Here is a 27,460-nt window from a genome sequence, read left to right on the forward strand (position 1 = left end):
CTCTCAATGGATACACCCTAGAGTGCACATGGAGATAGGAATAAACGAAATATTTAACCTAATTCAAGCAGGTTTATAATGGAAAGATATATACAGTTGATCTCTTCAATCACATCATTATTCTTAAATAATGCATTTCCCACCACACTGTTTCATTCTGCGAGGATATGCATCGCTTTGTGGTGCTCTGGTTTATACTACGTTTATATTTTTTATTCATTTTTATACCTCGATACATCAATATAATTTGAATGGTTTAATAAAGTTTATTTTTTGGTTGCGAGCTAGAAATTTTAAAGCTAAAATATTGGTTTTAATTCTTGCATCATTTCAAAACTTCATATCAAAATCGGCAAGATGGACTTTAGAATTTGTTTTAAACAAGAAATTGAAATGAGATCTAAAAGTCAAGTAAACTTTAAATGAACCTATAATATTGGTGTGTTGAAGAACAAAAACAATTCTATTAAAGATTAGTCAAAAATTAATTCAAATTCTAATTTCATTTTAGATGTACCCACTCGATTTTATTGGACAGAAAGTTTGAATATGCCAACTTTGGCTTAAAATATGCATATAAATATGCAAATGCAAGCTTTGATTTTTAAATGATCATACTTTGTTTTTAATTCTTATACAACGAGAGATTGGTACATGTAGTAAACCTTATCTTTAATTTATAAACAATTAACATATTGTCTTCTTTGTTTATATAAATTAATGATGTATTGATGTATGCACAAAACAGTGAAGGTGAATGGGGGTTGGGTCACTCCCCTCTCCATTTTTTTCAATATTTTCTTTTCAGTCAATTCTAACAACTAGAATTAAGTGAACGTACATGTATCTATTTCAATTTATTCAACTCTGATCGGTCCTCTAAATGTCTGGCCATGCATTTTCTTTTTTATTTAATTTAATTTTATAGAACATTTTATGAAGGCAATAAATTAAATTTTGGACATAGCATCTACAAAAATGAACACAAAAATGGCTCATTATAGAAATGTATTACATGTATGTTAAGTGGTCATTCCCGCGCTTGTGCAGGATTTCATTTTGTTATTTCAAAATAAAAGGATTCTTATCACATGTAAGAGGTAATAATTTGGTCGGAGCATTATCAAATCCCCCCCCCCCCCCCCCCAAAGAAAACCCGAAGGGCTTTCTGGTAGATTTGAATAACGCCCCGACCGAAATTAGCATCCAAAAATATTTAAAGAATGATTCTTTATTACTTATATCTATCGAATTTTCAGTAATTGCATAATTAGATAATTTTATAATCACAATTAAACTTCGCTTGGGCCAAAATTATACGTCATTTTAATTAATTAGACTGTATAGTTAAAAATCGATATCCCAGACAAAGGCATTGAAAAATATAACTGACATATATCGTACTGTACAAATAAGAGACTTTATTAAAACATAAGCACAACACTAAGTCATTATTCAATTTAGATTTTTACTGGTATTTTGTGACGATGTATGATAAGGTTTTATAAGAAATTGTATTTAAAAAATCAACAAAACACTTTCCGACTTGCATGAATTCCATCAAAAATTCAGCAAAACATGTCCAACATGTGATATTAACAGGCAGTGTGAATGTAAGGTCAGGGACGTTATTCAAAGAGATAGCAGGTACACGATTTTGTTAAAGCTGTTGTCATATCGTGGTCGGTAAATATAAAGTATTTCTGCGAGATTGATCAGCATATATTAACACATGACCAAAATTTAATTCAAAGATTTATTGCAAATAGTATTACTGAAGAAAAAACATAATTTCACTTTATAATCCATTATGAACAAGTGAAAAGCTGTCAATGTGACAGCAAACCGGGTTTTCTTTTACGTAAACTGTATCCATAATCCATGTCAACTCATATCCAGTGAAATGTAGTTCCCTATATGCAACATTTTGCCAAAAAATGACTAAGTTCAAAAGCTAGTTTTTTCTCATAAAAAATCAAAAATCAAAATCCTAGCAATATGCACACCTCTGATATATGTACAATTGATCTGCAAAAGAACAACTTCCTATCTTGAGAACTGTAGGAGGAGTTATCCGTACAATGAGGGTACCCTATATGCAATATTTTGCCAAAAAATGACTAAGTTCAAAAGCTGGTATTTTTTCGATAAACTATAAGAAATCAAAATCCTAGCAATATGCACACCTCTGATATATGTACAATTGATCTGCAAAAGAACAACTTCCTATCTTGAGAACTGTAGGAGGAGTTATCCGTACAATGAGGGTACCTTTTTGGCAGCCGCCCGCCCGCCATTTTCACCATTTTAATAACCGGATTTTTCCGTTGGAAAACCCGGTTAAAAATAAGAAACGAAATTTACACTAACTGTAAACGGTTAAAGGCCTGTATTTGACAAAAGAACCATAAGCACTTTATTGCGTGTCCTTCTTATGTGATTGTTTAGCTGTATAATTTAAGGAAATTATCACCTCATCACATTTAAAGAATGATTCCTTATTACCTATATATATATTTATTTTATTTCTATTAAGAACATTTAAAACCAACATCTTAAAACTGCATTTTTTCAAGAAGCACATGCTTTGTATTACTACGCGGCGCAACCAATACTGCTTGTCGGTTTTGCAATGAAACACGCCCATATTAAGTTGTGTCGCTCATCTTTTAGGAAATCAATGAGTAATAGGCTTCAAAATTGATTCGTAATGTTATCACAGTTGAAAGTGTGAATACAGTTGAACTTCGATATCTCGAACACTGATATCTCGAATACAATGGATATGTTGAAGTTAATTCAATAATTGTAAGTCCTAACAACGTATTTTAAAAGTATTTTACCCTCGATATCTCGAATACTCTGATATCTTAAAGTTTTTAAACAGTCCCATCTAGTTCGAGATAACGAAGGTGACTGTAAATAGGGAAAAACGTTATTGAAAAATACATTTTATAAAGACATTCATTAAAAATGTTGTTGAAAAATAAATTTGTCTTAAGTAAATGTATGACAAAAAAACTTTTGGTCAAAATCTGCATTCGATTTAATAATAAATGTTACTGAACGCAGTAACAAAAGTTAACTCGCAGTTTAGGCAATATTAATCGCACTAGGTGCTAATATACACTATTTTTAAGATTAATTACATTTTGTACTGTTCCAAAAATCGTTTTAAAAGATCTAAACCTATGAATATTTCAAATGAAATCCTATGTTAACATGTTTTGACATAACTATTTTCACTGTTTTATTTTTTCTCACAATCAAACATTTTGTCATTTGTTTGATTATTTGTAAAGTGTTTCAATAGCCTTTTTTATATTTCTCTATATCAAAACCTAAAGGGTCTGTTATAAAATGTAAACATCTTTTAAGTTATGGCGAAATAGCCCTACAAGCAACATTGATAAGTGAAATCGAACAAGGAGATATTGCGCCATTGGATGTTTAATTATTATAATATAAATTTATAAAATTTAAAATAAAATAGAAAATATAAGTTCCACTGAATGTGACGTAATTGGGAAAAATCGATATTCAAAATGATCATTTAAATGCGCACTATATGTGTATGAATTGGTGAATAAGGTCCGTTTTCATACATTGTTAAAAATATCAAACGTGATGTTTTAAAAGTTCAAAATAACATGTTTATTTCGCTTTCTATCTTGTTTTTTTTTTTATTATCAGAGACTCGTTTTATAACTAATGTGTATGGTTCGTTACGTCAAGTCGTCTCCTTTGGTGTGTAGGATCATTTGGGTAATGGATGTAAATAACAGTTAATTTGTTTACCTGTGTATGCTATTCTTTCTCTTTACCTTTATGTGACGATGCAAATGTCAAATAATTCCATAAGAATTTTAAAAATATCTCAAAATATATTATCGCGATTTTTCAATTTCTAAACATGTTTACTTCATTTTCTGAATATTTATCATTATAATATTTCTCACAAGGTGCTCATTTACAGCTGGGCGTTTCTCAGATTGAAAACAACTTTTCCTAATCACTGTTGAATATTTAATGGTCTGAATATATAAATAAAATTTGAAAAATAAATGTCTTTAATCACTGTTGGATATCTTAATGATCTGAATATATAAATAAGAACTGACAAATAATTATGGTGAAACCAACAACACTAACTGTTGACTTAAAATCAAAAGAAGAAGTAAGCAATCCACTTTCCCCAAGCCCACCCATTTCCTGTCGATACAACATAAAATTACATGGAAAGCATTCCACTAACGATTTGAAGATTAGCAAAGAAGGATAACTTTAGAAATTACCAAATCATATCTGCCTGCAACTATTTATGTCTACATTTTTTTGGTTTTAAAAAATCTACTCTTCATTAAACATCACCTATATTCACAAGAAATAACAATATCAAAATTTGCTCATTATTTACATATCAACACCAAGCCAACCCATTTCCTGTCGATGCAACATAAAAGGACATTGTATACATTCAACTAACGATTTGTAGATTAGCAAAGAAGGATAACTCTGGAAATTACCAAATCATATCTGCTTGCAACTATTTATATCTAAAACATTTTGGCTTAAAAATCACCTATATTCACAAAAAATAATATCAACATTTCCTCATTATTTACATATCAACACTTTGCATCACAAAATCCTCAACATTTAACAAAATTCTAAGCGGCGGTGAGAGGGATGTTCTTCCAAACCGTTCATCTCTGTATTCATAATATGACCAACACATTAAGTTTAAAAGGTTCGAAATTCAAACTTTAAATATATAAATAAATTTCTTAGTGTTTTTCTCTTCCATTTTCCACAGAGATAAGATCCTTTTCTTTAAGTGGTCTTTTCTATTTGTTGTTTTTATTATCAAAGCATTTAAAAACCGAAAATCAGTGTAAACGTATTGTTTTTTTTTTTTGCATATTACACTTTATGAAGCCTTTTTCTATTGATTTTATAACGTTCATTCTAGAAATTTTGAAGTTTAATGAAGAGATATGCGTGTTATTTAAAATACGTTATAAATATTTAAATGCAATTGCGATGCTGTTATTAATCTTGCTATCTCAAAGTTAATCTATTATCTTTATTCAAATCAGATATTTTAGATGTGTTTTGTACCTTATTTATACTATGCAAAATCTTAGCCATGCCACATTAGATGATAAACAAGAAAATAATCAAACTGAATTTAACCAAAACAAAATTTTTGCATAAACTTGTTTGGAAAAATGTTGAGAAGACATTATAATAAATATATTCATAAGAGGGCTGTATTTAAGATCTAAGAACTTGTTAGCAGCGGTTGGAGAGACGAAGACATGCTGGGTGTGATATATCTTTTCATTCCTTTTGCATTGTGTCAAAACCCGTTAGGTAAGTTGGTAGGCTACTTTTTAAGATTCCACTCTCAACCTTTTTTACTTAATCAATGGTCACTATGACCTTTAGTCACTTTATATAGTAAGGGATTATCGGAATACTTTTTTGTTAACCTCGTAACCAAAACAAAACCCCAGAGAAAACGTTTTCTTCAATATTGATACATTTTGCTGTTACATTGTAGCATATTTAAGTTCTAAACAACATGCATTCATCAGATCCTTTCGATATTTGCCAGTAATAAGATTTTCAATGCCTTAAAATTTATCGTTTCATCTTTTCATTAAGTCTTGGGTATAACGGTTATGACATTTTAGTTTATTTATAAATCACACGATATTAAAAATGTGCTTTATTAAACTATATCTTAAATTGGATTATTTAATTTGCTTAGTGTCTTTTCTAATTATTTGAAAAAAGCGATGTTTTAATCAGCAGTTTTTTTTCTTTATTACTTTTTTTAAAAAAATGTTTGTAGTTAAATGTCATAGATTTAAACAACCCTTTATTAAGGTCTAAGTTTTAGGCTTATCATTCTCATATGCTATTCAAACACATGTGATATGATGTCTGCAAGCTATAATTGAAATTTGTCTAGTAAGTAATGTACTATATTTGTTTTTTTCCTGATTACCAACGAAATACAATGAGATGATAACCCCTGGAGCGTTCCGTAAATTAAAAACTCTTCATCTTGCGTTCACAGAGTGTTTACATAATGTTAACTGTGCGTTCAACCTTCACTTTGCGATCCGTTTGCACTCTACATTCACTTACTTCACCGTTTATAAGCGCTCACCAAATTTCGTTTAGCGTGCACTCACCGTTCGCTCCTCACCGTTGAAGTGAAAAAAAGGAGTGTTTCGGGGACTTTACCATGTACATGTGTTCAATTCGCAAAATATCGACAGTTTGACACGGCGATGTCCAATGGTTTAAATTAGAGTAATAAAGAAGTATTCGTTATGCATATTGTTTGTCTCGCAAACTATAGTTGGCATCTTGGAAAAGTGTGCATTCTTATTGAATCGAGTCACCAAAGAGCGTTTATTAAATGATTAATATTGGGTTAGTTTTACTGTTTATGGATGATAACAATTTATAAGTTGTTAAATGATACCACTGTGAATTTTTTTTTAAAGAAAACAGTAAATACGTATCTAAATTGGATATATATATATATATATCTAGATAATTTGGCCTATAAAAAACCAACATGGCAAACGTCAGAGGTAACTTCCTCTGATAATGCAGTAGACGGATTGTACACAAACAGAACAACAGCTGGGAACCAGTGCGCTGTATCTAAGCCAGATCCGATTGAGGTCACGTGGATAGTTGACCTCGGGGTCGAAAGAAGCATATCCGAAGTTCGAATATATTACCAGTCTCATTTTGATCCATGGAGTGAGTTTTTTTCATTTTCATAAATAATTTTTGATATCAAAGAAATTAAAACAACTAGAGACGAGCTCGTTGCAAAGCAACGAGTAGGTCTTCCGCCGGAGCTGGGTCGTTAAAATGCGCATCAATGTAAAGAAATACGGCTTGAAAACGATATTTTGTAGATCAACCATTAAATATCTTGTCCGGGAGTTTTTCTTAAAATCTGAATGACATATACTGCCAACAATGTTAAACATTATATTTGTTGCATTTTTGTGACGTCAAATGTGCATTGTTATCACGTGAGGATACCGGTATTATCCTTACATTGCAATTTTTCGAATTATATCGCAGCGGCGCAGGTGATTGATGAAAATAAGTCATAAATATTTTTAATAGATATTCTTTTTTTGTCATATTTTTTGAGGCTCTTGCTCGGGCTTGACATAGAATTTTCTTATTTTAAAGATATTGTTAAAACATGTCATGAAATCAATAAATTAAGGTACATTTTTACATACTAGTATTAATAGCAATTTAGATATAATTTAATTGGGGTATACTCGTCGGTATCGCAAGCATGATATATTCGTTGACAATTTTACGTAAATATTTGAAAATCTTGTTGATCTTTCACCTGTGCCAAGTTGTTTTAAAATTTCTTCATAATCTTTTTACATTAGCAGGGAGAGTCTCCAACGACTGATTTATGAATTAAAGTTTTTTTTAACTTGAAGCGAAGCTTTAAATCAGTCTATTAATCGATATTGATTATTGATGTGAATAAAAGCATTAGCGTCAGCATCTATCTGATGGAAATAAGCGGTGTTAGTACTGTTTCAATATGATTTTCTTTTAAAGTTGTGATACGTTCCCTGAGATGTATCGAATGGAATGCAGATCGTGACGTCAAAAGAGATTTAAGGTTTCGCGTTGATGAGGTTTTTCGGTTAATTCTTCCTTCGATACGATGATCATTAGAAGAATTATTATATTCATTTTTACCATTTAATGAATCATTTTTTTCAAAATTAAAATGTGAGATTTCATTGATCAAAGATGTTTCTTGCTTAAATGAAGTGGCGCACATGAATTCAAGAGCAGCAAAGATATTCAAAATGGATGCGCCTTCAACTGATGCAGAGGTATTGAGCTGAATTTTGTAGATAAAAGACATAGGAAAAGTTGAAATCGGAACCGGCTGAATTAAACACAAAAGGGATATACATGCGATGGTTTTTGAATTTATTATTTGTGTAGCAAGATTCGTTAAAACTGGCTTTTTTAGAGTAAGATTGTTGGAATATGCAACTATGCATACCGTGTAAGGAGGCGCGATCGTGGACGAAAATAGTTTATCTGTCAACAAAGGATAGTATGTATGTGCGAGTTTTGCAAATTTTGTTGATAGCGAGTGAGGTACATATCGATAAGTGATATATCTGGAGCTGGGAATACGCAGAGCGAGGTGATGCATTACTCATAGGTTTGTTTTGCGATGCTTATTCTTATGACCGATCAAGTGCCTGCGTTAAGTTGAAAATAACCGTTACCAAATTTGCACAGCAGTGTTTCTGTGATTGGAGTGAAAGCGTATGGGTTTATATGAACAGCGAGCTTCGACGTAAATGTTGATCGTTGGTTTCGAGCAGACGAAATCGTGAAGAGACGCCTAAGTATTATTTTACTAAATTGGATAATGTGTTTTGTTCATTTTTAAAGGTATAACTTTCAATTTTTCATCTTTATAATGTTGTATTTTGTTTGCTGACAAATAAATAGGTACAATTTTACATTTTGTTGACCATGTTTATTTTGAATATTCCCGTTCTATAAATAGTGTTAAATCAGAACAGTTGAGAAAAGTAGATGACTGGTAGAAATTTTATTGATACAGGGATGAAAGAAATTTTTCGACAAATCAGAAGCGCCAATATGTTATCAAACTGATTAATATTAATTGGTTATGATGACATGTTCTATGAGGAGCAGGGGTAGCTTTAACATAGCAGCGTGAGGTAATTCTATATTATTAACTGAAAACCCATTTCAAAATCAGCAATACAGAAACAAGTTTCTGTTTTGAGGTGTGGAAGTTTATAAACAGATTAATTTCATGGTTCAAAAGTTGTTGATTTTGGTTTGTTGATTTCTGTCTATTGATTTGTTCTGGGGGTTTACATCATTTGAGACCCATACTCCTACCTTTGATCTTTTTTGCGATTTAGTTTTTGTTATTGCTTTATGTGTTTGAACGTTCAAAACGATTTTTTTATAAGCCATTTATCGTCGTAATCAATATGAGGTGCATGTGTCAACTTTATGCAAAAAATGAAGATTAATAAATGCAGATGACATTATGTTTAAGGACGATTTTCTCTGAGTAAATTTGAGCTGAAATAGGTTTAGTTTGAAACTCATTTGTGTCTTAATTTTGTAAATCTAGTAAATGTTAGTGATGTATAGAGATATATTTTGATTTGAAATTATTTTTCTTTTCTTCTGATGTTGTCATTGATAGCATTAAGAGGTAATTTTGAAGCCTATAGCCGAATGATTTCATAAGAGATGAGCGACATGAAATGGGCGTGTCTTATATGCAATCGGAGAAATCGGTATTGGTTGCTCTGCGTTGTAATTCATATCAAGTGGTACATGAAAGGAAAAAGTGGTTGTAAATTTTTTTTGATATTTATTTATTTTAAAAATAAAATGAATATGAGTAATAAGATATCATTCTTTGAATATATGAGGTGGTGATTGCGATCGGGGCGTGGTCAAATCTAATTTATTGGATTTGACAACGATCCGACCGATATGGTTAGTGATATTTTTGTGGCGAAATCTGTGACCGCTTTTTTTTTCACGGTGCTTGGTAATTCGTCTGGAACTGCATCCGCGGTGTGCAGTACGAATAGGGTGAGGGAATGTTGGCGGAAACTCATACAAAGTATGAGTCGTATGCGCGCTGTAGACCATATGGTAAAACAAGCATTACCGATTGTCCGCCAGTATACAGTTCCAGAGTTATGTTCTTATTCACCAGTTCAATCGAAGATTAAAGCTATACATTCTATAATTTTCGTCAATTTTGAATAATGGAGGAATGTATGTGTTTAATTACTAATGAAAGTAACCTTTATGCCGTTAATTATAATGCTCAATTCGATCACGTAACAAATATATCAAATATTAAACAATTAAAAATATTTATTTTCCTGCCAGGAAAGTAATGCCTCTTCGTGAATATCAATTTATCACGTGATATCGACAGCTAAATTTAGTCTATCATACCAAAACTGGTGAAAGGTCAACATCTTCATAATTGTGATAGGTTCACAAAGGAATGGATATTTCCAGTAAAGCATAAATTTGTCCGATAAACGAGTACAAACAAAAGAAAAAAATACAAGCCTGTGAGTAGATATAAATACTTCCTTTAAAAAAATGACGTAGACCTGTGTGTTTCCCCTATGTACTATATATAGATCCTATGACTGTTAATGGAGAAGTAAGGGTATCGTGAATGACAAACGTATTTTACTCATTATACTTGTATGTATTTCAGATGAACAACTGTTAAGCATATTAAAGAGATGTTGGATATTTAATTAGGCAAACAATAACGACCACCTAGTTGTCCGCGGACATGCGCAATGAGGTCGGTTTCGCTCTTCCTTCATCAATATTCATGAAAAGGTATATTTTCCTGGCAGGAAAATAAACAATTATTAATCTATATCTTTGTAACGAGATGGAATTCACCATTGTAATTTACAGATTATGGATAACTTTTATAAGTAGACAAACACATGCGTTATTACTGTCACTCAAAATTGACGTAAATTATAGCGTGTATAGCTTTAATTATTTATAAAATAAAACACAAACACATAATTTATAGGATAAGCTCGCATGTGCGAATGCAACAGACTTTAATAATCATAATACATGTATGATATGATTATAAAGGAAACGGCTCTCAGTCTCTTTACTTTCATAAACAGTTACAAGCATAGTCATTCTTCAAGAGAAGAAAAAATCATGTAGAAACGAAAAACTTACAGAAATTTAATGTTATCATTTGGGAGGGGTGGGTGGGGATAGCCTGTTGTAAAGAGGCATCGATCGAACTTCCAATAACTTTTAAAAAAAAACAAATTGTGCTTTATATGTATACAAGTCATACGTAGCACGGAATAATTCACCCTATTCACCCGTAAACACCCGTAAACAGCCAGATGAATCAATATGTAATATCGACACGCCCACTTAATTCAAAACAAACACACGTGTTTTCTGTAACTGTCATAAAGATATATATATATATATATATGTAATTGATGAGGATTCCACATTTATTGGACGAGACTGAACGAATATAACTTTATAACAATTCAGCCGACAGACTTGTTACAAACGAGTTGGATATAACCAGTATTGGCCTCCGGACTCAATACTCTGTGTGGGTCGGACGTGGTCGAGGCTGGCCGCCTTATTCCCTACTGCCGATTTGACAATTGTACATAACTATATATAAGAATCTGATCAATGAGTATGAATTGATTGGTGATGACGTTTGGAAGCTGAGTGAAAGGTACACAGATATTAAATTCTTAGATAAACTCAGTGGGTATTTGATGTCCAAGATATGAAAAACTGATGATTGTTCAAGGTTTTTTTTAAAGAGATTAGCAGCCGGATACCTTTAGACATGGGACTCTGTCTTATTGAAATCACACGTAGAGTCCAAAAAGTGTTTATCACTACTGAAATGTTCATCTGTTACAAAAGAGATGTTGAAGTTTAATGATGAAGTCCAAAATAAAGTTAATATTCGATAGTTATCTTCTAAAACATAATATTCAGGAGTTGTTACAAAACAAATGTCAAAGAGTTATTTTTCCCATTCCCTATGGATTTATGCTGATGGATGAGCTCATTTAAACCATCAGTCATTGCGCGGAAGCAGGACTTCGCGCCATAATTTGTCCCATTCGTAATTTTTGCGCGCCGATGAGTGGACGAGTCCAAATTGGAATCATGAGAAATCCTGTGTAATAATCACAGACACGTAACCTAGGGATGGGGCGCTTCTTCCATCACCTATTTTTTCAGTAAACACTTACAGATGCGGATTTAGCAATTTGGAGAGGTGTGGTCCATTTTTTGAAAATCGATATGTGCAAACATCATTATTTGTCAATAAACCAGAACTTTTTGAACGTTTTCCGTGTGTATACAACTGTATTTTATAAACATTTATCTGATCACTATCTATTTTACATCTATTTCAACTTCAGAGTGCAGTGCATTATTGAGCGTTTTGCCGTTTTGGTTTAGGTAGGGAAGGTTTGCATAATGTCTAGCATCCAGAAACCCATGTTTCCAGGCATGAGAGAGTAATGTAAAAGAAAAAAAGAGAGTCTATGTAAAATGCCATAGTTTTTGCATTCATATATAACAGGAACAATTTTAAAATTTGACTGAGTATCTTCAATTGTCAAGCTTATATACTGTTATGTGATATTGGTACATGTTCATTTCAAAATTATTTGAAATTATGAATAATTTAATTACAGTCATATGATATACATGTACATGCATGTACTTAGATCGAAAGGGACGACTGAAGATTTTTTTTGAGATATGCACGGTTCATCTATAAATTTATGATTAGCGTCGAAAATTTAAATTCATTTATTATGTAATATCCCAATTGATACATGCATGCTTCCATTGATTTTTATTTTTATTGATGCATGTGTTTTGGAAAGCTATTACTTGTAAGGCTTTTACTGGTTATTCTTTGTCTGAGTTTAAGCACGTGATTATGTCTTTTATTTTGATTGGCTGTTGGTATACAGAGGGTAGGAATTTGTGGTTACGTAATAGTCCAAAGGGCGTCTGGGAGATGGGTGTAATTACATAACTTGCACCTGACACCTGCAAGACTCCGTGGGAATCTTGACCGTCAATGTGGAAATGATAAGCAATTGAATATATATATATATATATATAAATACACACATAGATTTTAATTACATAAATTCTATTTTTTTAATAATGTTTTTAAGCAATATTTATTTAAGTTTTGATTTCATTTCAAAATTGATTTTAGTCAGCCTGTATGTACGAGTATACACCGTTGTAGAGCTGCTCCCATATTTTAAGATTAGATTCAAAGTGTGATTATTCATTAGATATATGTAAATTGAGAAGGCGACTCTCTTTGAAAGAGCGAGCTTTGTATTAAGGTATTGAATTCACTCAGAACGCATTAAATAAGGGGTTAGTGCATTAGTTTGCCAAAGCCAAAGTTACCCATGCATGAGTGCCCCAATTTTTACTTTGGAGAGCTCCATTTCTTTTCACAAGCGCACCAGATATCTTTCTAACGCCTTTCAAGTTGGAATTGTCCTTACATTAACTTTTAATTTTCACGTTCGCATCAAATTTGGATTGTTCTGATTTGAATTATCGTTGCCCTTTTTGAACGCGTTATAGCAGTTAGTATCCAAGTTTTGATTATTTTCACGAGTGTCCCAAAATGGGCACACAATATTAGTGTTGAATTTAATTGGCGATGGTATCTCAATTAACTTATACTTGGGATATTATCCTTAACACAGGTGCTTGATGACAGGATCGACCCCCCCCCGTCCATTACCCAAGATTATAGACCCCCGGGACTTTATTATTATTTTTTACATTAAATTATCCTTTTATGACATTTTTTAATCTGATTTATACATTCATTGCTCCAAATTGCTTAAAACAAATATTTTTTTTAGAAATCAGACCCTCTACATATAATACAAGTATATGTACAGAGGGTCTGATTTTTTTCAAAAATGTTTGTTTTATATTATTTTGGGCAATGGATGAATAAATTAGTTTAGAAATATGTGATAAAAGGATAATTTAATAAAAAAGAGAAATTGAGTCCCGGGGGTCTATATATTGGGGCGGGGGGGGGGGGGGGGTCGATGTCGATCCTGTCCTCAAGCACCTGTGAGTCTTAAGCGTCCTAAAATGCTCTAATTCGATTTTGTTTTACACAGCTAATCACTGTTAAAAGTTTCACGATCGATCGTACCTAAGTTTAATTTGGATATTCGTTGACCAGATTTATTATATTCTAAATCTATTAACCATCGCCCGAAAGTTTTGATCTTTTCACTTTATTTTTTTTTATTTTCAAGAATTGAGTGCCCACGATTTGTAAAATCTACTTTTGATTATGACTTTATCGTAAAATTTGTATCTTTAATTTTTACGATTGTCCGAACATAAGTTTACCTAAGTTGCTCTCAAATCAGCAAAACGTTGCTACAAATTTTGAATAAGACTATTTGAGTTATTTTGATTTTTGATTTGTAAACGTAAATTTTCAAATCCCAAGGTGATAATGTGATATTTTGAGAATTGATAATTAGTTATGAATCACATCTTTAATTAATGAACCTATGGTATCATGTATTCTAAGAGTTTCAACACCTTTAGGGATTTTGATGTACACCTGGGCATATGAGACATGTCTTGTGTATATCTTGTGTATTCTGTGTTAGTTCCAGGGTTTTTCTCAAGATGAACAGACAATAGAAGTTTATAAGATATACACAAGTTATCATAACCATGTCTAGACATACAAAGCAGGAATATCCCGGCCGATATTTCAATGGCAATGGGAACTCGATAAAGATAGAAATTAAAATTACTAACTTTTAACTATCGTAAGTAATACAGAAATATTCAGAAGCGTCCAAGGTGTTCCTTAATTACGAACAAGAAGATATTAAGTGTAAATTCTAGCTCGTGATTTTATTAATCATTACATAGTGTTAATAGTGATTTTATGGTTCAGAGGGGCGGCAGTTTGATCTATATGTACATGATAGATAGACAAATAAAATGTTTCATTCAAACTTCCAGTTTTAAGGATAATGTTGTTTTAATTTTATTAGGAATTTTGCAGAGGTTTTTTTTAATTGTTGGGTATCTTTGATGATTAATGTTATTGTTTTCCCAGCATTTGTTATTAACTTTTTAATTTCCTTTTGAGTTGAACTGATGAGTGGGTAATGAAAGCTATTATTAGCCACTCTGTTGGATTAGGGGTGGAAATTTAACAGTTTAAGGGTGATGATTTACTGTTTTATTATATTTTTTCGGGAATGTTACTACTGAAGGTGAATTTTATAATCCAAATCATTTATAGATTGATTCATTACATTTTTGTCCTTATATCTTTGCAAAGTTTATAAAATGTAGATGACGAGTCCAATTTTGTGCGACCCCGTGAAAACATGGGAATATTTGCCGACTGCGCTACCTGGCGGAGTATTCTCGCAGACGTAAAGGGGGGGGGGGGGGGGGGGGTCGTGCGGATATTTATTGATCTATCGGCATTGATTTTTGATATGCATGATATAAATACGTTATTTTTATGTAATATCTTGTATTTCAATGCCATTTTTTCTGTGTGTTGAAAGCAAGGTGATGATTCAAATCAAAGTTAACCTGGATTACGTTACCTGTTTGTATATTCCGTTCTTTTTATAGAACACGTCGTAATTTCCGGTATGAGTTTGAAAACGCGGTTTTACAAATATTCTGTAATGTTCATGGATTGAGGAAATTGTATTCAGACTCGGTATGTTGTGGTGCAAAACATATATGCCACATATTTGGTTTTGTCTTTGTGTTTGTTACATCTTGGATTTTGTGTTCAAAATATTCTGTTATCGTCGAATTTCAACCAAAATTCTTGTTTACCATATTTCTTTCGGATGTACCATGATCTTGGAAGTGTTTGAACTTGACCATTAATGCGTCTTTCAAAGAAATGGTTTGAAAATGGAGGATGAGATACTGATGAACGGGTAGGTTTTTGTTAGAATATCCTCGATTTTTTTTTCATGTATATCATTTTGTTGTACCGTTTATTATATTTGAAGAGTAATTTTTATTCCGGTTGTAATGATATATAGTTTGTATGTGTTATTTCATTAATTAACGGTATATTTTGAGGTGAAACTACGGCAAGAAACACAAAACCGCAACGGGTAGCCATTGTCGATATTTTTGGGGGGTGTTTTCAACGACGTCCGCGTCGATTCCTATATAAGGCGATGCCCACAGGTCAGTTCCCCGCTGACCGTTGTTGAGAGTACTTGCATCACAGTGAAACTTGGATTGTGCATTGGATTTCGTTATGGCTACATCTTCAAAGCGACTGAAGACTGATGAGGTAGGTTATTTTCTTTAATTTTTATAAAAAAGAATTAAGTTAATTTAATTTGTGTTTGACATTGTGGTGTATGTTTGCTTTTCATTGATGAAGGTAGGGGTTGGTGGATAAGTATTTTTAGCAGTAATGTTTTATTTTTTTTATTTTGTGCATTCAAGAATATTGGATATAGACTTTGGTTATGTTATTTTTGTTTCATTGGGTGGATTTTTTATTTGCTTTTAATGAATTTTAAGTAGATTTGATTTATGTATTAAAGATCAATCTGGATGGGTGTAAGGGAAGGTCTGGGTGGATGGGTACTGATACTTCATACATGTTGTTTGCTTCAGAATATTGTTTAGGGTAGTGGAATTAAATTTTGACATGCAAAAATTGAAAGTTTGTTATAGTGGGAAGGCCTATATAAATAATTTTTTGTGCATTTAGTGTGAGAGTAATGTTGGAGAAGTATAGTTGGGTGTTTCCCTGAAGGTTAAAATTTGATGGAAGGGTGATGTGAACTAAATAAGGTGTCGTTTGAAATATAAGTTGTATTACAAGGTAATGGGGACGAAATGCATCTAAATAAAAATTAGGAGATTTCTGTTTTTGGTCTTGAAAGAACTGGGATTAGCGCTTTTGTATTTTCAAGATATATCAATGATGTATTTTGTTTGTGTTTAGTCTTATTTTTTATTTATCATTTGAAGAAATTTTATGGGTTTTTTTTTTATCAGACCTGGTAGATGATAAGTTTAATTCATGGTAAGATTTGTGTGAGTTGTAACAGAAGAATGATTTTCTTGAATGATTGCTAGGGGTGTGAGTTCTTGGTTAGGGCAGATTTGGTCATGATAATATGATAGAGTGAATGTAATCTTTGCAAATCTGTATTTTAGAGAGCGACAGATGGAAGTTATTGAATGCATGGTTATATATGATTTCTCTGAAGCTTTTTGAAGGGATTTGGACACCATTTGAGTTCAAATTTTACTATTTTTCATTCCTAGGATTGTTGATATGGGTATTACTTATTGTTTCATCAAAATTTAGATGCCACAAACTAGTTACAAGCAATGTTCATAGTTTATCTTGGTTGTCACAAGGAATTTTGTCAGAGAAATGATAATGTCTTTAATTTACTTTACATTATTGTAAACAAATATAAGACTCAAGCTTTGTTTACATAACGATGATTTGACACCTGTATTCCTCTTATAACTTATTTGACTTCTTACATTCAAATTTTGGACAATCATTTAAGATGCGCATGTGAACGACTTAATATATGTAAAAATGAAAATAAAATTTTGATCTCATATTGTGTCCAAGTCCATTTAAAAATTTTTTAAAGACTAAATTTATAAATTAGAATGGTTGGGATGTTCAGAAATGGGATGTAGGTATGACGTATTCACTTTGATCCAATTTATTAAAGATGGGGCCTTAAAAAAGGAAGTTGTGTGTTTTGGTTAACCCGACCTAATCTACAAAAATGTCCTAGTCCTACCATTTGTAGATTTCTGTTTTTATCTGATTGTGAATTTTATGTTATTTCTAATAAGAAATCTGTTTTAAATATAACACAAACTAACATTTTTAGGATTCATGCAGGAAAAAATTATATAATATTAATGAAAAATCCCTAACTACCTAACTTAATTTTTCATCGTTGTTACCCTAAACACTCAATTTTGTTTATAAGGCTAGGTTGGATTGAAGAGCGTTGACCAACCCATTTAAAATGAGTTTGCTAAGTCTGACTTTTTTGTTATTACGGTATGAAAAATTATTATATACAAACCATTTATCTTAAGAAGTTATGGACTTTCTCCTAGTTTTGCTGAATTATTTGAGATCCTTAAGAAATGCATATTCAAAGTAAATATAAATTATTTCTTTAAGCAAATCGGATGAAAAAAGAAACCGAAATGCATCATGGTAATGTTTACAAAACAGAATTGTTTGATTTCATCATCCGAAGGATTGGGGTTAATTATTCATCTTTCATGCTCTGCATTTTTGAAAAGAATGGAAACTTCAGAAATGTTGGAGAACAAAATTGATTGCACACAAGTTTATTTGTAATAGGCCTTAACGTTATAACCTTTATTTTTGTGATGTCGAAGTCATATCAATACAACAGTTATTGTCTCGGTATCAGTGGCAGACTTTAACATGAGAATTATCAATACAAAATCTTGATACGTTTTTATGACAATTAATTGTTTTGTTAACAGATGTTGTACATTTTTCATTGAAATTTGGCTTAATTGACTGGAAAAACTACTGCAATGTCTATTATTATAGATATACTCAGCATAACCATCGTTTAAAAGTGGGCACAAAATTTGATATAAAATTGGAACAAGCAGCTTAAAATTAATTTAAATTTATTGGAAATATATTGCATGTCTGTAATATGATGAAAACTCATATAATGATGAAGAAAATTTGTATATGTTATGTGAATAGCTGAATTTGTAAAGATTTCTTTTAATATAGAGTTGTGGAAATAAATAGTTTGTTTTTCAAATTTACTTTGTGCTAGAACATTTAATGAAGAGAGCAAAAAGAAAAACAAGCTTCTAATTCATAGACTCATTGAAAATTGGGTCAGGGTCAGTTCAGTTTATAAATTGTTATTCATTGCTGGCTTAATTTTTTGAATATAAAGATTAATTAAACTGATTGCAGATTGTGGGGTTTACATGAGTATAAATATATAATTAGAAATCATTGTATTATCTGATTACCGGTAAATGAAGTTTTAATTTACTTGTTATAAATTTGTGAGATGTTTTAACTTGTCTTTAACTATTAATTTGTTGAAAAACAATTCCTCTCTAAAATGTACATATCAATACACATGCATGCATAAAATTAGATTTAATGAAATGAATCTAATTCAAATTAATTAATGGAATTTAATGATTTTTATTCTACAGTGATATATTTTTATATTGTAAACTAACTTCATTGTGAATATCTGTGGGCTCGGTAAAATTATTGTGGGTTTGTATTGGTTGAAAAGTTGGGAACCCACATGGCCTCTGGGTTTCAAAATGTTATTTGCTACTCAGCATAAGAAATTATGTTTTTGATCCTGTGAAGTTGTTAGCGTGAAGAATGATAATTGTTCAATAAAAATATCTTGGATATATTTCTTTTATCGATTAATTTCAACTGTTTTTCTTTCACAGGTATGTTTATTTTTATTAAAAATCATCAATTTAAGCTAGCTAGACTATAATTCGTATTGTTTATTGTTTTGGTAGGGACCGTCACCACTGACACTGTTCATTATGGAAGATTTGTTAGTGAGGAGATATGCCAATGGTGGGATGTTTGGAACTGGTTTTGCCCTGTCATCTGCCTCTTCGTTCAAGACCGTCATTTCAATAGTGGTAAATGAGAAGCATTTGCAAACCATTAGGGAAGGGATGAGCTTCATTTTGTTGAAGTTCGCCACGCTGCAAGATGGTACAGTAAAGATCGGGCAAAACACTGTGGTGAGTAGATTTTTCTTTCAATGTGGTATACTTAATATGGGGTGTATTTGAATTTTTATATCTTTGTGTGGGTTTATTCCTTTACATGAAGATTGAAGTTTTATTGTAAATGGGGTGTATTTGAATTTTTATATCTTTGTGTGGGTTTATTCCATTACATGAAGATTGAAGTTTTATTGTAAATTTTAAGTTGGTTGGTTAAAAAATGGATAGTGTATATGTTGTATTTTAATATTGTGACATTGTATTGTTGCTTTTAGAATTCAAATTTCATAATGGGAGTGTCATATGTGAGGGTTATGAAAGGCATTTTTGTGGTTAGTTTTTATTCAATACTGGTTTTCAAAAATTTACTGATCTGTTTGGTATGAAATACTGGTACTTTCTGAATATTCGTTTGGGAGGTCAGGAAATAACATAAATATTGCCATTTTTACAGGGATATTGTAGGAATTAAAGGAAATTTATGGTGTTTTTCATCATCGTAATGGTTAATGAAAAATGCTGTTTTCAAACATGAGGGAGATTTTAGTGTCTTATATTGAAAAAAATTTTTCTGGGATGTTGAACTGTGATTAAGAAATATGGAATATGAAAGGTTAATTTTGTTCCAAAATTTCACTATCTAAAGCTATTAATCACAGTTCAACATCCCAGAAAAAATTCCATAAGAACACAAGTCAATAGCAGGTACTTAAAATCCCCTGTGCAACCCTAAAACTGAACTTTAACAGGGACCTCAAATAGACAGACAAGAGACACCAGCCGTCTCCCTCATCAAATAAGGACTTACATGGGTTTATATACGGAAAAGAGAACAGACAACTGTCATTAATGTTATTGGCTATTGTATAAAGTAGGCGTTACCAAACTAATAGATTAAATCACATCGGGATCGAAATGCTAATAATAATAAATATTAACGAACCCCCGATCTACGACATGAGGTTGTCGATGGAGCTATATTTTTAGCATATTTTTACTGATTTTGACAATTCTCTTTGTGTTAATTTCAGGTTATGCACACTAAGAGACCCTCCACCATGGACGAAAATGTTGTGAGGAAGTTTACAAATCCACCAATGGTGGATGAGCTGGGGAGGATTGCGTCACTGGACAACAAAATGAGGGTGTCAGTGAAAGGAGAAGTGTCTAATGTAAGTTGTTGTGATATTTTGAGAGATAAGAATCTTACATATTGTGGAAGTGATTGATGTCTTCTGTAAAAACTAAAAAGTGATAGCCACACTGAGGTTTTTGCATCGACCAGAGTCTTGAAATATTCTGATGACTTATAGTGGGCTTGATGTTGAAGACCTAATTTAATGTATTGATTTGATTGTTGAGTGAAGCTGATATAGACATATATAGAGAAATACCTTTATGTTTGGATGGGTTGATGTATCTACTAGTATATGAATTGTTGAAAGATAGGATTTGAAAGCTCTATCTATTTTCTGCAAACTTAATGGTTACCGGTAATTTGTGCATTGGCTTTATTATTCCCCTTATTGATATGACATGAAGTATTACACAAGGACGTTGATTTTACGATGCCGATATGATGTTTGAAAGCAAATACTTAAATTACCACAATTTTTGCTTTCTTAATGGATTTATATGTGCTTTTCTTTTAATTTCGTTTTTGATTTAGGCTTCAATTATTATGTCATTTATCGGCATATTGAACTAAAGTTATTCATATTTTGATGAATTAGTTTGTAAATTTGTTACCTGAAATGTTTTCTTCCAACTGGTATAGGGGTAATGAAATGCATTTAATCATATTTGTCACCTTGATGGTATTTGTCACAGCACCTTTGTTTGGTGTATTGAATGCAAATGTTTGGTGCATGTGCATTTTTATTTTTCTTATTGGTGTGTTTAAGGTATCGGGCATCATTGAGACAAATGAAACAAAAAGAAAGATTGTCACTCTATCTGACGGTAATGCAACAGTGGACGTTAAATTATGGGGAGAGCTGGCATCCTTAAGGATTTTCAGTGGTTCCGTTGTGGAGATCTCCTGCGTGCACGTGGATTTATACCAGGGCAGGAGATCATTAAACTCATCTGCGAGCACAAAAGTTAAGGTAATATTGGTTATTTTTATTGATGATGTCGAGTCATATTTGACAGATGACAATGTTTGATGGGAGTTGATCTTATCATTCAACATTTTTAAAAGTGCATGGTTGTAGTATTTGTAGATTTATGTATAGAATAAGTATTTAGTTTTATATAAATCGCATACTATTTACTCTCATATTTTGCATTTAGACCAGAATAGCACTTTATTAAGATTTAGATCAAGGTCAAACTGTTAGGTGTGTTATTTTCAATTTCTTTCTCTAATGGGTATCATAGAGTGTAGCTTTGAAAGTGAAAATCATTTTGTCGTGAATTAATTAGTTTTGGAATTATAATCGTTAAACTAAATTGTTCTTGTCCAAGACTGTGGTCAAAGATTTCTTAAATTTCAATTAAACTGAAAAGTTTAAATTTATGAAAGGTCAATTCTACTTGTTCTAAATTGAAATTGCATGTACTTGAATGAAAGATTTTCAATGTTTTAAATGTGTTGTTTGTTAATGGTAGTAACTACTAGGATATTTATTTATAGATTTTATATTTAAATCATCTTGTATTGTAGAACATTGACGTTGAAGATGAGTTTTCCGGAGTCATTGATGGTGTTTCTTTTGACGAGTAAGTTGTAGAAATATCAAATTTGATCATGCACCATTACAATTAACTGCAAATTGAGTTTATTGTTATGGTCAAGATGAAAGATATATTCAGCCATTGTTAAAGCTCGTGTGGAATTGCAAAGCTTAATTCTTTTTCGTCTGTGATGTTTATATTGACATGTCTTTTAATTGATGTAATCATGGGAAGTGGCTTCTTTTTGGTTCGATGTAGAACACATGCTTGAAAACTTGATATTCAGTCGACTTTGAAAAGCATTTGTGTCCCTTTTATTCAAAGTGTGGTGCTTAATTCAAACCTGACAAAATTGTTGATAACAGTGACTTTCAAAATGGCTATCTATCAAAACAAGGAATGTATTTTGTTGAAAAGTGGTAGATTTTTATAAAACCGGAAGGCGGGATACAAAGCTGAAAAGGAGTAGAGTTTGCAGTGATTGATTGAGTTAAATTAACTTGTATGTGATTGCACAATTATGTATTAGGTAGTCTATGATTTTGTATCTTAGCATTTGAATAATTCTATGACTTTAGATCATGTATCAAAATATTACCATATGTTAGCATTTGAATAATTCTATGACTTTTGGTCATGTATCAAAATTTGAATGACCTTAAGTCAGACCCCACAGGGGGTGTAAACTTAAGTTACAGTTTGTTGAGTATAATCTTAACATCTAGAGGGATTTCACGATGTTTTTTTTCCATGAAGCTGATAAATGGTACAAATTTTGTAATTTGGTAATGTATGGGCAAGCTGAAATCACAAATCAAAATGTTTCGGGTTATAAATTTGATATTATGTAACAGATGGATATATAAGTTGTTCAGTTTAAAGTGTTAAGTTTTATCTGAAAGTATCAAGAAATATGGGAAAAGAAAAGTAAAAGTTTAAATTTTTGGCAATAAGCTGTACTGTTCCAGCGTATGTATAAAGAAAAGTACAATAGGGTCTTGGTATTTCCCATAAGGAAATGTGGATAAATATTAGCTAATTTTTAAAGATTTATGCAAGATTCATCATGGCATCTGTTCCTTATTGTCAAGATATATTGATTTTGTTTCTGTAATGCTGATTTGATCAGAGTTATAGCTGTTGTAAATGAGGTGAGCGATGTGGTCACTGGGTCTCTTGTTAAATGTTTTGAATTTATGTCAGTTATACTCATATCTTTGTTTTTAATTTAGGTCAAACACATCAATTTTGATAAATGATGAGATGCTTTCCTGCTCAACGGAGCAGCTGAGTGACATTTTCCCAGGTGGAGTTTTTGCCGAAAACAAACATGTGAAGGGAAGGAAGAGGAGGAGTGTAATTACAGTTCTGTAAGTATAAGTTATATTTTGATTTACGTTTTATGGATGTGTTCTAATTTCTTTAGCATTTATATGTGTATGTAAGTGATAACATTTGTAAATTGCTGAGCTGGATGGAAAGAAGCATTCTTTTTGCTGTTGTTGTTATTGTCAATGATGCAAACACTTCATTTGATAGATGGTGAATAAGAGAATCATTGTTGTAATAGAGTTTTCTAGAGTTAATTTTGAAAGAATGTTATGTTACAAATGTGTTTATTCTGTGGTGAGTCTCATGATTCAGATGAATGCTGAGTTATTCACATATTTCCTTTTTTGCCAATTAATTGGTTTGCTAGCAAGTACATTAGTCTTTTTACTGGGCTGCAATATATGCTTTCCTTCGCAGCGGGGCATTCTGGGTTTATTTCTGTAAATACAGTGTATTGTGTCAACTTCATTTTATCATCTACATATGAGCTGAAGTTTTGTGGTCATTTTTTGTTCAACCTGTACTTGAATGCAAAAAGTTAACAGTATAGCATATGTCTTTGACTGTTGGATTGATGAGTAATTTCTAAAATACAAATAGCTATTTTTATTATGAACAACCTTCCGGGCCCTTTCTGTTGAGTTTGGAAAACAGTTTCAGATTTGTTTTTCTAGCTTGGTTGAGAAAAACGACTATATATAGCTACTAAACAGAGCCATTATTTCTAATTGTGCATGATCTCTTTCTCACATCAAAATTGAAATTACAGTTTATACAGGAATGATATATAAGTACAGTTGTTCAGTATTGTGTGTTTGGATGTAAAGCACACACAGATTTACCATTCTGAAATGACAAAATCATATCCGAATATAAATTTTGTGAACTCATGAAAATTATTTATTGTTTGAGATATTTAATGTAATGGGTTTGAAATCTACTTCTGTGTGTTTATGATGGCTGCAGTAAGTGTTAGCTCACCCTTTTGTTAAAAAGATGAATTTATTTCAATCTCAGCCCGTGCATTGATTTTATTGGCATGAATATTAGGACCAGTTTCATATATAGATGCAGTCTGAAAATCTTATCTGAACTGACAATCTGTGGATTTATTGTTTAGCTGCAGTGAAGTCCAAGTCCAAGCACCTTTAAGGATTGTTTTTTTACAGGAGTTGATATATGCATGGTTATTCTTTTGCTGAAGGAATATTTAGGTGATGATTGTGGTGCATGTATTACCTGGTACTTAGTTTTTCATTTTTAGAGTTTTGAAGCAAAAGCAGCATCATTAATGGAAAATTAAGATGAATATATATATATGATAATTGTTTTAATGATTTTTGATTGGTTTTTCTAGGGGAAGATATGACAACTATGAAAACTTTTGCATTGAAGTTGTATTTATTTTGTTATTAATTTTAGGGAAGAAGATGTCGTAGCCATGGTAGCTGAAGATGTTGATAAGATGGTAGCAGTTGTTGGTGAAGACAAATTACCAGAGGATGAGTTACTTGGTGAGGATAAGGAAGAGAAAGACATTGATAATGAAGCAGAGGTAGTTACTGAGGACATTGACAATTTACTTTTCAAGTAAACATTGTTTCGATGGGTCGGCTATTGTTTGAATGGGATGCTTTTTTATGAACATGTCAATTTGTTTTCTTTAAAATGGATTTAGGAGTCTCTCCTGTTTTGATTTGAACATGTATGTCATTGTAGATACTTTTCGAGATTTTGCTCAAAGACAAATTTCTCCTTGAAAGGAAATGTTTAAAGTTGATTCTAATTACACTGTAGTATTTTGTTTTGATCTTTGTATTTTTTCCATTTCTGTCTCAGGAAAAGCTCTTCAAAATTGAATCTGTTTGATGTTCATTTATTTTATTGGGTGGGTTTTTTTTTGCAGTTTGGGGTAAGCTTTATTTTAAAAGGTGTTTATTTAGGGTTGATTATTTAGCTGTTGGTTTCCTTTGAATGTTGTTCTAAAATATGAAGTTGTAATCTTTAAAATTATAAGTTCTGAAATGATTATATATAAGCTCTTCCATGGTGTTGACACTAGAACTTACCTTTTTACTGTAATCATATTAGATTGAATTTTGTACATCAATAAACTGAAGTTTTCATTTGGGTATGATAGGCTTCATGAGATGATATTTTTTTGTTTGTTACTGTATTTAGAGATTTACTTTTTCTGGGATCTCATGTTGGATTGATTTTGTAAATCAATAAACTGAAGTTTTGGTTTGTGTATGTAAGGCTTCATTGGCTTCAGGAGATTTTTTTCATTTTTGTTTGTTAGAATTTAGAGTTCTACTTAAGAACAGTGATCTGTTAGTGCCATTTTCAAGATTTAACTCATATTCATGTTATTTGACTAGTCCCTTGTTTGAGAAAGTTTATTTGTGTGTAATGGAAGTGGTCCCTTGTTTGAGAATGTTTATTTGTGTGAAATGGAAGTGGTCCGTAGTTTGAGAAAGTTTATTTGTGTGAAATGGAAGGGTTAAGGAGTGGTTCTTCATTACTTTGTGTTGAAATCGTTTGAGAGAAGTAAATGTTTTATTGTTTGCTTTTTTAGTCTCAATGAAAAGTTAGCTGTTTTGTTGTAATTTGCAGATTCTTTTTATTTACTGTAAAGGGACATTACTTTGTGTTTTTCTTGATGAAATCGTTGAGAGTGGTAAATGTCGTATTGTTTGCTTTTTTGGTCACAATGAAAATTTAGCTTTTTTGTCGTAATTTGTAGATTCTTTTACTTCCTGTGAAGATACATTAACATTTTAATTTTGTTTTTGTCTTGAGAAGTTTTGTGATTGTCATTTGATATGGGGTTTATTTAAAGGAAAGAATGTGAAATGTGGGAAGATTGGTTTGATTGTTAATGGATGTATTTTGGATAGGTTGGAAAGCCTGCTTGAGCTGAATTGTGTTCCATAGACTAAGATAGATGTGTAGTGTAATATTTGTTTTTGTTAATGCAGAATATGTTGGACAGTTGAATGTTTTCTATCTATGTGGAGTATGCTTGTTTTAGTTCGAGACAATGATTTTGGAAATGGTCGAAATTTTAAAACTCCAGTTCCAGTGGGTAATATTTTGGATTTTTGTGATATGTTTATAATGTATTCTTTTTATGAAAATGAGATTATAATTGAATTGAAAAGCTTAAGGGGAGAAGACGTATGTTATTTTTGACAATTTTTTTTAAAAATATGAACACTGCTTCAACTATATTTAAGGTGACTGAAGGATTGAAGGTGTTGTAAATATTAGTAGTGCTGTTTTTTTTAGTATAGTTTTGTTTTTGGACATTTATTTATTATTTTAATTTTTGTTTGTAAGAGTTATTATAGATGGTTTTTGAAGTGTTATTGTTTTGATTGTTATATGTCAAGAGTTTAACATATGAAGAATTGTGGGAAAGTGTCTGGAAAATCTGGGTATACCGTTAAATATGGATCCAGGGTTTAAATTTGTTCAATTGAACCTAAAACTGGTGCTTGTGCTGATGTGATAAATTTTAAGCTTTATTGAATCTATTATAAAGTTTAAGTTTTTGCCTGTATACTTGATGGGAGGGTAAACTATGAAAATGTTTAAATATCTTATTTGGTTTTGATAAATGTAAATTATGCTGTTAATGGTGGTTTCCAATTTGTGAAATGCAGGTTCTTAGCAGACTAGGCAATTCTTATGATATTCATGATTTACTGTTGAAATAAACTTTGTTTTTATTTCTGATGACTTGTTTTCTCTTTTATGTACCGGTATTTACATGGACAGTTATTGGGAAATGTTCACAAATGGTCATACCTTAAAGCTTATAAATATTTTCATTTACAATGAGATATCCTCATACAATGGTTAATCCATAAATAGGGAGACTTTTGTCATAACTGGACAACCAAATGTAAATTGATTTGGAAATTACATAATTAAGCAAGAGTAT

The 27,460-nt window shown here is 31.5% G+C and overlaps 1 protein-coding gene and 1 pseudogene across 1 annotated transcript; both read left to right on the top strand.

The window, feature by feature from the left end:
* LOC128174831 (uncharacterized) overlaps positions 1-27,460 on the top strand; it is a 394,133-nt pseudogene that overhangs the window by 171,169 nt on the left and 195,504 nt on the right.
* On the top strand, positions 15,569-25,873 carry LOC128171885 (uncharacterized). Its single transcript, XM_052837659.1, has 7 exons — positions 15,569-16,021; positions 19,282-19,515; positions 20,532-20,672; positions 21,405-21,608; positions 22,169-22,224; positions 23,412-23,549; positions 24,934-25,873. The coding sequence occupies exons 1-7, from the start codon at positions 15,986-15,988 to the stop codon at positions 25,103-25,105; spliced, it is 981 nt and encodes a 326-aa protein (XP_052693619.1). The 5' UTR covers positions 15,569-15,985; the 3' UTR covers positions 25,106-25,873.

The sequence above is a fragment of the Crassostrea angulata genome, chromosome 2, assembly GCF_025612915.1.
Source record: "Crassostrea angulata isolate pt1a10 chromosome 2, ASM2561291v2, whole genome shotgun sequence".
Taxonomy (NCBI): Eukaryota; Metazoa; Mollusca; class Bivalvia; order Ostreida; family Ostreidae; genus Magallana; species Magallana angulata.

Bases quoted from the DNA above. Each gene is read 5' to 3' on its own strand.
- LOC128171885 (XM_052837659.1), top strand. From the start codon at position 15,986: ATGGCTACATCTTCAAAGCGACTGAAGACTGATGAG. The intron at 21,609-22,168 runs GTAATATTGGTT...CTTGTATTGTAG, and splicing joins CTGCGAGCACAAAAGTTAAG to AACATTGACGTTGAAGATGA. The intron at 23,550-24,933 runs GTAAGTATAAGT...TATTAATTTTAG, and splicing joins AGGAGTGTAATTACAGTTCT to GGAAGAAGATGTCGTAGCCA.